We start from the raw sequence: 12,143 nt of genomic DNA on the forward strand, positions 1-12,143 counted from the left end.
CCCCAACTGCTCCAGGGATGCTGTACAATGGCTGACCCTGCGCTCTGACCCTAAGCTTCTCTCCCTGTCTGTGTGTCCGTGTCTCATGGAGAGCAAGCTGGGGTATGCGAAAAGATGAATTCCTAATGCAAGAAATTGTATAGGGCTAATAAAGTGATGTTATGTTACTCCATATTACTGCTACATGCTGAACTTATTTTTAACTAAATTAGTTGCTGTCAGTTCCAAGATCCTCTTGCTAAGAGGTGAACCACGTCTTTGAAACACTGCTTTCTTTGAACCTTCACACAGTCTTTCATATTGAAATAAAAGGTGTCAATAACTTAGCACAAATAAGGTTCACAATACACATGGGCATGGCATAATTGCAGAAATACAAAATTAGAAAATTTCATGTAATTAAACTCAAGCTGTGTAGGGTCCTACATTGCTGAGTGCTGAGCTTTTTTTTTATGAAACTAATAATTTCCGAACAATATTCAGTCTAGTAATGATTGTATGGTGTAATGCAGAAGACGAAAGTCTAGTGAGTTACCATGGAAACATAAACCTTTAATAACACTGAAAATTAAAACCTTCATGGCAGTTTCACTCATACAGACAGAATCTAAGAGTCTATAACTTTTGGGTGTTGACTTGTACTGTGGTATTGAACATGACTGACACACTGACGTTGAATTTGAACAGTTTGCAAAAGTGTGCATTATATTTCATTGAGACACTGAAATTCTAAGAAAATGGAAAAGTTTTTTGTCATGATTATGAGAGAAAGTTTAGAGAAGTTACAGTATTCTATATTATAAATGAGCTAGTTTTTATAGATGTAGAAATATAAAACATTCTATAATATTTACATGGCTTTTCTTATTTTCTTCCTGTAGGAACTGAACAATTGCAAGTATGGCAGTGCCACTGGCAGAAACCCCTTGGCGCTCAATGCCAGATGAGATCCAGCATCCCTATTCCAAGTTCTCTGACTGGAAGTTCAAGCTGTTCCGTATCAAGTCCATTGAGAAGGCTCCACTTCCCCGGGAACAAGAGACCCAAACTGCCCAGATTATTTTATCAGAACCTTCAAAAGATGAAGAAATGACGGGGGTTAAGAGTCCCTCAATGGGTGTCATGAAGCTCTGCTTGGGAGCGAAGACCAAGGAGACTGTGGAGAGCAGTCGAGTGGATCTGAAGATTGTGGAGATAGAAACCCACATGGTGCGACTGGGGTCTCTCTGCAGGCTCTGTGGTGGGGCTCTGAAAAGAGGCAAGACCAACCTGGAGCATGAAGTCCAGGGCCCTTTGGATGACACGAGCCGAGATGCGCTAAGGAAGATGGGGTGCAAAGCCCGAGGCTGGCCGGAGGTCATTCTGAAAGTCTTCAAGGTGGACGTGACAAGTGACCTAGAAACAGTTCACCCCACCTCCTTCTGCCACCGTTGCTGGAAGGTGGCTATGCGAGGGGGAGGCTTCTGCTGCTTCTCTAACACTCGAGTTCCCCAGTGGAAACCGCATTCAGCGTACTGCAGGCTCTGCTCCCAGACAGGCGTGTCTCTCAAAAGGAAGTACAAGGCTCCCAGCTCCCACATAGCCAAGAGGACCAGGTTAGACCTTCATGAACGGGGTGCCAGGGGCCGGAAACACAAAAATCTGGGCAACGGCAAGGCGTGGGCCAAACCTCATGCTCAAAGAAGCTTATGGGTCAAAAAGATCACAGGCTGCAAAAACATCCACCTCAGCGCTAATCTCCTTCTTGGGGACTACCCAGCTGATTTCGTCCGTTCCGTCAGCTGCCAAGTGTGTGATCACCTGCTTGCTGACCCTGTCCAGTCATCATGCAAGCACCTCTTTTGCCGAGCGTGCATCCTGAAGTACATCCGTGCTCTTGGAACCCAATGCCCTGCCTGCAGGCAGCCCTGCATCCCATCTGACCTGGTCACTCCAGCTAAAGCTTTTATGGTCATTCTCCACTCCCTCGTGATCCGGTGCCCAGCGCAGGACTGTGACGAGCACGTGCGGTTAGAGGACTACGGGGCGCATACCCTGAGCCACCAAGAAGGCCAAAGCAACGACAATTACTTGCCCGTGAATAAAGGAGGGAGACCACGTCAGCACCTGCTCTCACTGACCCGCAGAGCCCAGAAGCACCGACTGAGGGGGCTGAAGCACCAGGTGAAGGTGTTTGCAGAGAAGGAAGAAGGGGGAGACATCAAGTCCGTCTGTCTCACCCTCTTTTTGCTGGCCCTGAGAGCAGGCAATGAGCACCGACAGGCGGACGAGCTGGAGGCCATGATGCAAGGTCACTGTTGTTACGATCTCTGATCTAAAAATTTGCAAAAATTATAATTGAAGGATTAATTGATGAAGAAATTCAGTAAAAGAGTTATTTAACTGAATATAATGCAACGTATGTCTCTGAGGGCTGCTGCTGAGTTCCTGCTGAGAAATAAATTGTAACCAGAGGCTATTTTTATTCATATAATTTCAAGCTAAACGAAAGGCAGGAAAATTGTTCTCTTACTCATATGCAATGACTGTGTGCAGATAAAAATACCATAAGCACACATAATTCACTTTAACCATAGTCCACCTCTCTAGGGAATAAAACCAGATGGCCTTTATTTTCATCTCAAACCACAAGATTGATCTAATCCTTTTATTGTTATTAAGAATTACTTTTATTACTGAACATTTAACACAAGAAAATCGTTTATTATGGAACTAAAATCATGTTTACAGTTAGGTAGTTTTAAAAGCTTTTTCTCTGTGATTCAGAGAGTGTCTTGGAAGTCAAGATTGCAATATATTTATCCATGAATGTGTTTTACCTCTTATTCTCTTATTGGAGTAGTTTGGATGTCTTTTTAATTTCTCTGTTGAATGCTTCCATTCAAAACAAAAATGCATTATGCGTTTAATTTAGCATTAAAATAATGCCTCAGGGAATGATTGTCATTGCAAGACACCTTAAAAATGTAAAAAACAATGTACTGTTACTTTATATACATAAATAATCTTACAGCCAGTGCAAATAATTGCAGTATAATCAAAGGGCAGGTGAAAATGTTAGTTTATTCAATATGAATACAAAATGAGCTACAGTAACAGTATATTAATCTTAACCAAAAACATACTTTTAAGTTGTGGTAATGTTTATGTAGTGGTTAAATTCGATTCGTTTGACAGTGCAATTTCTTGTATTTTCAGGAAGAGGATATGGGCTACATCCTGCTGTTTGCCTTGCCATCCGAGTCAACACCTTCCTGAGCTGTAGCCAGTATCACAAGATGTACCGCACTGTCAAAGCGACCAGCGGGAGGCAGATCTTCCAGCCTTTGCACACCCTCCGCAATGCAGAGAAGGCCCTGCTCCCAGGATACCACCACTTTGAGTGGCAGCCGGCATTGAAGAACGTCTCCAGCAGCACAGATGTCGGGATAATAGATGGGCTTTCGGGCTGGACGCCTTCTGTGGATGACCAACAGATGGACACCATCACTCGGAGGTTTCGCTATGATGTGGCTCTTGTTGCAGCTTTGAAAGACTTGGAAGAGGACATTCTGGAGGGCATGAAGGAACAGGGGTTGGATGATAGCTCCACTGAGGGCTTCACTGTTGTGGTCAAGGAGTCCTGTGATGGCATGGGAGATGTCAGTGAGAAACACGGGAGTGGCCCAGCAGTTCCTGAGAAAGCCGTCCGCTTCTCCTTCACCATTATGTCCATTTTGGCTCGCAATGAAGAAGGGGAAAATGTGAAAGTCTTCCAGGAGCTGAAACCGAACTCTGAGCTTTGCTGCAAACCCCTGTGCCTGATGTTCGCAGATGAATCTGACCATGAAACACTAACCGCTATCCTGGGGCCTGTGATGGCCGAACGGGAAGACATGAAAGAAAGCCGTCTGATCCTTTCCATCGGAGGTCTCCTGAGGTCCTTTCGATTTATTTTTAGGGGAACAGGGTATGATGAAAAACTGGTTAGGGACGTAGAAGGACTTGAGGCATCTGGCTCAACTTACATCTGCACCCTCTGTGATTCGACAAGGGCAGAAGCTTCCAAGAACAAGGTGCTCCATGCAATAACTAGGAGCCATGAGGAGAACCTGGAGAGGTATGAGATCTGGAGAACCAACCCCTACTCAGAGTCTGCAGATGACCTGCGTGATCGGGTCAAAGGAATCTCGGCAAAACCCTTTATGGAGACCCAGGCATGCATTGATGCATTACACTGCGACATCGGGAATGCCACTGAGTTCTACAAAATATTCCAAGATGAAATCGGAGAAGTCCACCTGAACAGCAGCCCCACCAAGGAGGAGAGGAAACGGTGGCAATCTGCTCTTGACAAACAGCTGAGGAAGAAAATGAACCTCAAGCCAGTCATGAGAATGAACGGCAACTTTTCACGAAAGCTGATGAGCAGAGAGACGGTGGAGGCAGTCTGCGAGTTGGTGCCCTCCAAGGAGCGGCAGGAGGCCCTCAGGGAGCTCATGCATCTCTACCTGCAGATGAAGCCTGTTTGGCGCTCCACCTGTCCTGCCAAAGAGTGCCCTGACCTGCTCTGTCGTTACAGCTTCAACTCCCAGCGCTTTGCTGAGCTCCTGTCTACCACCTTCAAGTACCGCTACGACGGAAAAATCACCAACTACCTCCACAAGACCCTCGCCCACGTGCCTGAGATCATCGACAGAGACGGGTCCATTGGGGCTTGGGCAAGCGAAGGGAACGAGTCCGGGAACAAGCTCTTCCGCAGATTCCGCAAGATGAATGCCAGGCAGTCCAAAAGCTACGAGTTGGAAGATATTCTCAAACACCACTGGCTCTATACTTCCAAATACCTCCAGAAGTTCATGGAGGCGCACAAGAATTCAGCCAAAGCACTGGAAGCCACCATCAATCCAGTGGAGACCCAAGACGAAGATATCGATGTCATGGACTCACTTGAATTTTGAGCAAGCCAAGGCAGTGCTGTTGTTTTCCTGAAAACTGGTTCTTGTTTAGAACTAAGGCTGTTGGCCAGGAAGACTGAGGAAAACAGTCTTCAAATTAGCTGCGACAGCCGAGCGGCTTGAGTTCAGGCACTTACTGTATATGATTTAGTTGAGTGATGGAAGGGAGGAAGTAAAAGACTTTCTTTAAGGCCTATGTCATGCTACAGCTGACAGTTCAGTCATAAGAGAAGAGAAAGAAGCATATCACTTTTTAACAAAGATCCACAAATTACTACAGTATATGCCGATGTGGCTTTGAGGATTTAGGAAGTATATTGTTTTTGTGAGGCAAAAGTGTTATTTTATTTGAGAATTTCAAGGAATTCTTAATTTTTTTTTTAAAGATTCTGCTCTAAACATTTAAATGAAAAAATTACTAGTTGGAATATCGGTTGGTTCCTGAGGAGAACTGGGGGATGAAATTGGCAGGAGTCATTTTCAAAAATGGCACTGGCAGTTATTACATATTGAATAAGGAAAAACAACTTATTAGTAGTGAGAATTACATTTATATACTTAATCTACAGTATATCTATTTTGAATCACATGTTTTTTATAAAGTAGTTTTTTCAGCGCTCCGTGGAGACAACACTAAAATTGGAGCATCATTAAAATTGAAAACTAACAAAAAACCTGCACAATCCATTCCACTAATGCTCTGTGTTAATTGCTTCATTTTAAAAGACATTTTTGTTGTCGGTGTAGGAGAGACTGTCTTTTGAAGGTTTTAGTTTCAATCAGAAATCTGGAGATAAATGTAATTTATGGAGATGCAAATATTCTACCTCACATTGGAAGACCAATAATATTAGTAAATATAATTATTATAAAACTTTAGAATAATAACAGAACTAAGTGCATATTGTAGCACTAGAACAGGCTGTACTGTATATGTATTTGTCTTTTGTGGGCAGCAGTCAATATTTTGGTGATATGGAAAATACACTTGATAGGGTAAGAAAACTAGATTTCTTTTGCAAGATTTCACAGAAAGACAGTAAATTTGAGTTCACCAAAGGCTTAATTTTTACCTTGCTTCTTACAAAACCATTAAGATACACAAACTAACCAGTTTACCTCACAGCAATATTGTGCACAATATTAATCTCAATTGAACTTTCAATTAGTTATTTTTAATTTTAAACATTTAATAATGTTTACTGTTTTATATAATTTTGTTTCTTAGTTTAATCGGTTAGTTAGTAAAGTTTAAGTCTGGAGAAAATATTATTTTTTATGTTTATATTGTGATTTGTTTTTTTTTTTAAACTTTTATCTCAATGAAAATCACTCACCACTGGCTAATGTCAAAACCAAGATAAATGTCAACTAATTTAGATAAAAAGAATCACAGTAAAACTTAAAGTCATCAATAAGACATTTGGAATATGCTGTTAACATTTTGGTTGAATTTCTTTTAAATTAATCTGAATCTTTGTCTTTATATATTTAGAGTAGCGTGAAGCATTATATTCTTAGTCATTAAAGGCATATTGCAGTGAAATAGCAATTAATATGCTTAACGCTTAATAGCATATTGCAATGAATCATTGACCTAATGCAAAAAAGACAAGATTGTACTGTATCCCTTTTTTCTGCTGAAGACAAAAAAAATGTCAAATGAGATCATTTCTAATCCAATTCCCCTTCCAGAAAATGGGAAAGGACACCTTTCCAAAGATTTTTGTCTCCTCTGTCCAGATCACCCAGTAAATCCCAACTAAAATCAAACATTATGTCAGAATTTAAATAATATAGGAACAAGTAATAGGTGTATTCCATGCTGAAAAGAGAAGAAAGAAAACACAAGGTGTGAGAAAGGGTAGCAAAGCCACTTGAACTACTTTAAGTAACATATTTTTGTTCTGCTTATTTTATTGCACGTTGAATAATATTCTGATATTATTATGCAGTAGGACTAAGATACATCTTTATATAGCTTGAGTACATGCTATCTGGTATTGATCTCTCTCTCACACACACTCATATCAATAAAGTATAATATTGTAGACATGTATTGGCAGCAAAGTGAATCACTGATGCAGAACATGTATTAAAGCATTGTTGGCACAACTAAACAAAGTAGCCTAGATTAATGAGCATTTAAATACATTTCAAAGACGTACAAACGGCAAATAAGGACAGCTTCTCAAACCATATTACATTAAACAAGAAGGATGGAAAATATCAGGTATGCAAGTACAAAAAGATAAGATTAATGAGTCTAAACCAGGAATCTGTGAACAGAGGAAGGTCTTTGCATGATGCCCTTCTTTTATTTATTTCAGGTTTATGCAGAGAGGTGGCCTATAGGTCAGTTTCTCTATAAACAATAAAATGATCTTTCAAAGCAGATAAAAACGCTGGAGCTCTGGGTAGCCTTTCGGGCAATCCTGTTGTTACCGTTCCTCACTTCCGCATTTACCAATAGCGTGGGTTCCGCCGCAAACGAGCAGAAAACAAAACTCTTAAGTGCAATTCAATTCGTCACTGTCTGTTGTCAAAGAGCATTTCTTTGCAGATAACCTATTATAAATGATCTAGCACAGATTTTCAATGTAACGATATGGGATTTATTTGCATACATTTTTTATTGAGATGCACGTTTACGAGTAGATTTTGCGAGCTGGAAAAGGACATAGAAATGAAATATTTTACAGCCTAAAAATATTACTTGTCTTTATTTCTTACTCTTGTTACTTTTTAAAATCATTTTCAGTTTAGTACTGTCTTATATTAACTATGTGTTATTGCTGATATAAATATTTGATAATGTTGTCCTACAGTATATTGTACTACAATGCGACGACAAAGCAGTTGTCTACCCCAGTCATTTAGAGGAGTGTAGAGTATGTGATCCAGCAGCTTGTAAAGCTCAATTGATAATCAGTTGATAATCGATAAGTATTACATATAGTCTTGTGGACTCCCATAACCATCAATAAGCAACCCTTTCGATTAGTTAAATATAATATTTACCTATGCCAGGAATAGTAAGACATACAGAAGATTTACATACACAATATTTAAGTACCTATTATAAAATGCATTATCTTTAGTTTGGTTTGTGAAACATTTAATGCATTATACTGAGGTTAAATGTTCAGTCCAGTTGTGAACTTTGTGTATTATGTTATTACACTAATTTTCCTATCAGTGTAAAGTGGGAGTGGTGAATTTTTACTTTAGGAAAAAAGTTGGTATGTTGAATATTTTTTGAATTATTCATTCATTTCTTTTGTTTATTGACTTATTATTGGTATATTTTATTATACTGTTGTTTTATTAAATTTGATTTATTCCTCGGGGAGTAATCAGTTTTTTTGCAGTTTACACACTTTACTCCTATTGGGGTATAGCTCAGTCTTGGAGATTATTTATGCATGTTTAAAAAAATTACACTGTTTTATTACAGTTAAAGCACTTTCATTCATATGACGTATGACCACATCACTTGACATCACTTGAGATGCGATGTTGCCACTTGTGAATTATCAATGCACACTTGTTTGCAAAGCAACATCTCTGTTTATTTTATTGTTTTACTTTTTGTTATTTCATATTGTTGTTTTATAATAATTATGTTATGTAGTAAGGAAATTAATAAAGGTATTGAAAAAAATCGCTGCTGGTCCTTTGTTTAATTACATGTTATTAGTAGTCAACTAATATTTATACTCTGGGCCTCATTTTAAATCTTTAAAAAAATGTGAGAATTCTTTTAATTCTTATAAACTTTACAGATGTTTCTGAAATCCAACATTCTGTGTTGTTGATTCACCAGAATAAATACTGTACAATTTCATAAATATGAAGCAAGAGTTCTTCCGAAGAACAAAGACTTTAATACTGCAGAAGGCAGTCAATTAACTGTAGCCATAACTGCAAAATTGCTTTATATTAAAATTTGACTCATAGGTTTGGGGATTTGGGATTTTGCAGTGTTGATGTTTACAATTTATTTTACTTGGCAATTTGATAAGAAATAAAATAGAGTTATGCAGCTTGATTTTAAACTATTTTGCACCTGAAAGTTATCTGGAAAAGTAGGAAACTGAACACAAAAGTTTTCTAGTTCAATACATAGTCGTGAACACAATTTTAAGCCCTTACTGTATGTGATTTGCAGTAATAAAATTAATATTGGAGACACCTTTTGTCATTGAGAAGAGTTTGAAATCAATCCCTATGACACGAAGAATAATCTGCCCCACAGTTCTTCTGCCTCGGCTTCGGTTTAGCACTGGGTTGCCTTCTGTGAGGAATGTGCTTCTTTCTGTGTTCACATGGGGCTTTGTCATGGACTCTGGTTTCCTCCTGGACATCAAAGACATGCTGCTTGTTTTAATTGGCCAAGTTAATTGTCCCTGTGCTGTGACCCCTAATAGAATTAATTGGCTTTCTGGCAATGGATGGATGGCTAAGGAAAAACACCTGCATGCTTACACAGTGTAAGATGTTTATAGGTTTTAAAAACCTTGTGCTTAAAACCCTCCACTGCTTTTGCTCCATCATTCTTCATAATAGATGACATGAAAGCTGTCACTGGGTTAGGAAAGGCAGGCTGTGATTTCCAGTCTGTGAACTGAGTGCTGTGTCACGACAGGCCTCCAATGCAAAGATATTTCCAAGATACAATACATGGCATCAAAGAAGCAAGTTGTTTCATTGCTTAATTTTAGTTTTTTGTTCTGAACTATATTGACCAGATCTCTGGCGCCGCTTAACACTAAAGAGAAGCCCCAGTTGGGATTTTGTTTTGTTGTTTTTTTGGCTGGTTTCCTGTGCAAGTTCTGTTTTTGAAGAGGTTGATTCAATCCCTCTTGGCGAGGGTATGGATTAAATCCTGGAGCCCAGGACAACGTTATCTAAGAAGAACAGGAAAAAAAGAGCAGCTGGGTACTGCAGTAGGGTGTACTGTAAAGCACTGCAGTGTATCCTTGTCTGATTCAACACTAATAATTTCCACTTCTTGGTTTCAAAAGAGGACATCAATTAATGCATTGCATTTCTTGTATAATCATTGTTTTATTCCAAACAATTCTGAAATACTTGATATATTGTATTGTATAGGTGACCCACTGAAGTGCAGTACCCATACAGTTATCCTATATGAACCAGCAGCCCAACCACACGGCCACTGAGGTGAATATGTGTGAAATTAAGTCACTAAGGAAAGAAGAACTTGAGGAAAGCCAGGTAGTTCAGGACCAATTCAACTGTGTGAAAAGTGCCAAGGGGATGTTTAACAACCAAGTCGCCAGGTTGACTTCCAGGTTTAGCATCTCACCTGAAAGACACCACCTACAATCCCCAGTGCCCCTGTCACCACACTGGGGTATTATTTGGAAAAGTCTGGTCAAAAAGGCCCACAACGTGCCTTTTAGCAGTATCCTGGTTTTCCTAAGAGGTCTTTCATGACAGTATTAATGAGGCCAAACCTTGATTAGCTTCTGAGTTCTGATAAAAATCACTTTACAATGTTGAAGCGCTGGACTCACACAATACAAATGTATTTGAAACATGCCCTCCTTCTAGGCATTTTAGGGCTCCTGTTTGTCAAATTTTCATGTGCTCCACAGCTGGTGGAGCATCAACTCACGTCTCTGAGTGATCATGTCATAACATTTTGAATACTTGAGTTAAGTCCATTAAATGCAGTATATAATCTCCAATCTTCACCTTCCAAGCCAGTAGTCCATGATATTTGGATTAATTGGACCATGGATGTTGGAAACACAGTAGTGCAGTGTTGTAATGCAGTTATAGCCGTTGGAATTCAAGTGTGTTTTTCACAACTTTCAACTGCACTTGCCAAAGAAATAAAATGTTCCTTTTTTTTTCGGACTCCTGCCTTCTTCTGTTGCAGACACCATAAAAATAAACGTTGCGTCAACTCTGAGTATCAGTCTTGATGCGAGACGCTTCTTTGAGGTAAATAGAGTGAAATAAACCTGGCGTAATGGTGTTCCTCTGAGAAACATGACTTTTGAATGGCTGACCTTCAGTGGACTCAGTTAAAAGAATATTGGTCTCCTGAAAACAAAAAGGCCGGGAGCCAATTTAAAAGACCATTGGTTTTGAGTGGTTTGTCAGAAAAGGAAAGCAGAAAGTTCACAGTGACCCATGTAGGGGGAATGATTGGTTATTGTCTTGACACTTTCTCAGTTCTTTCTTTATTCTCCTAGTTTTATTTATGTCACATTTTCAGAGGCAGATTTCCTCTAGGTTAGCAGGAAAAAGTATTGTTATGTGAAACCAGGGGATGCAGGGAAAACAGGAAAGCCAGTTAGCAATTTATGGTTGGCAAAGAATGCAAAGATAATTGATCAATTGAAAAAATACATTGTTAAGGTGAGGTCTAGATCAAATCTGTCTCTTATGCTTGCAGTGTTACTGTAAAGGAACAGGCAAAGGTCCATTCCATTCTGAAACACTACATTTCGGCTGTGAAGCACAACTGAAGAAGGGTTAAACTGCCGAAACTTAGTGTTTCTTTTCTTCACTTTTCGGCATGTAATTAAAACTTTATTTGTTCCTTTGCAGTCTACACATCCTGATGCAGCTCTGTACTTAAATAGTTTTTTTATGCTTTCCTCAAAAGACCAAATTGTAGGTGCAATATGTACAATATGTATAAATTGAATTATTCAATTAAAAATGAGCACCTTTATTTGAAGGCTCCACTCCCTAATTTTGCTTTGAGCTATAAAGACACAAGCAATTTAATCTATGTATTTATTAACACAATTTATTGGACATTCTTTTAAATAAAATTGGACGCACAAGGGGTCTGAACTTTATTTTAATAATTAAAAATCTTTTTAACAGGTCCGGGTCTCCAATCCCCTGCACTGTGGAGTGATACGAACACAATTCAGTTATATAGAAAACATAAAATCACAGGGAAGGTTGCATGTGAGAGGGGGGTATTAAGACCTTCACGCTTAATTGGTTGCCTGATTATAAATCTGATTATAAAAAGATTCTAAAAGAAATTAAAGGATCAGAGTGAATGAGCTTCCTCAATGTGGTTTGCTCCAAATATGTAAGTGTGAAGAACTGCTTCCTATTATCAGCCACACATATTCTCTGGTCCTAGTTTACTAGTGAAGCATGAAGTTGTTATTTGGGTTTTTCTGTCGGTTCCTCTTTTTGAATGTG

The 12,143-nt window shown here is 39.2% G+C and overlaps 1 protein-coding gene across 1 annotated transcript; it reads left to right on the forward strand.

The window, feature by feature from the left end:
* Positions 1-900: 900 nt before the first annotated feature.
* On the forward strand, positions 901-4,940 carry rag1 (recombination activating 1). The gene is made up of 2 exons (XM_088934929.1): positions 901-2,290; positions 3,199-4,940. The coding sequence occupies exons 1-2, from the start codon at positions 901-903 to the stop codon at positions 4,938-4,940; spliced, it is 3,132 nt and encodes a 1,043-aa protein (XP_088791055.1).
* Positions 4,941-12,143: the final 7,203 nt, after the last annotated feature.

The sequence above is a fragment of the Atractosteus spatula genome, chromosome 16, assembly GCF_055471065.1.
Source record: "Atractosteus spatula isolate fAtrSpa1 chromosome 16, fAtrSpa1.hap1, whole genome shotgun sequence".
In the NCBI taxonomy this organism is placed as follows: Eukaryota; Metazoa; Chordata; class Actinopteri; order Semionotiformes; family Lepisosteidae; genus Atractosteus; species Atractosteus spatula.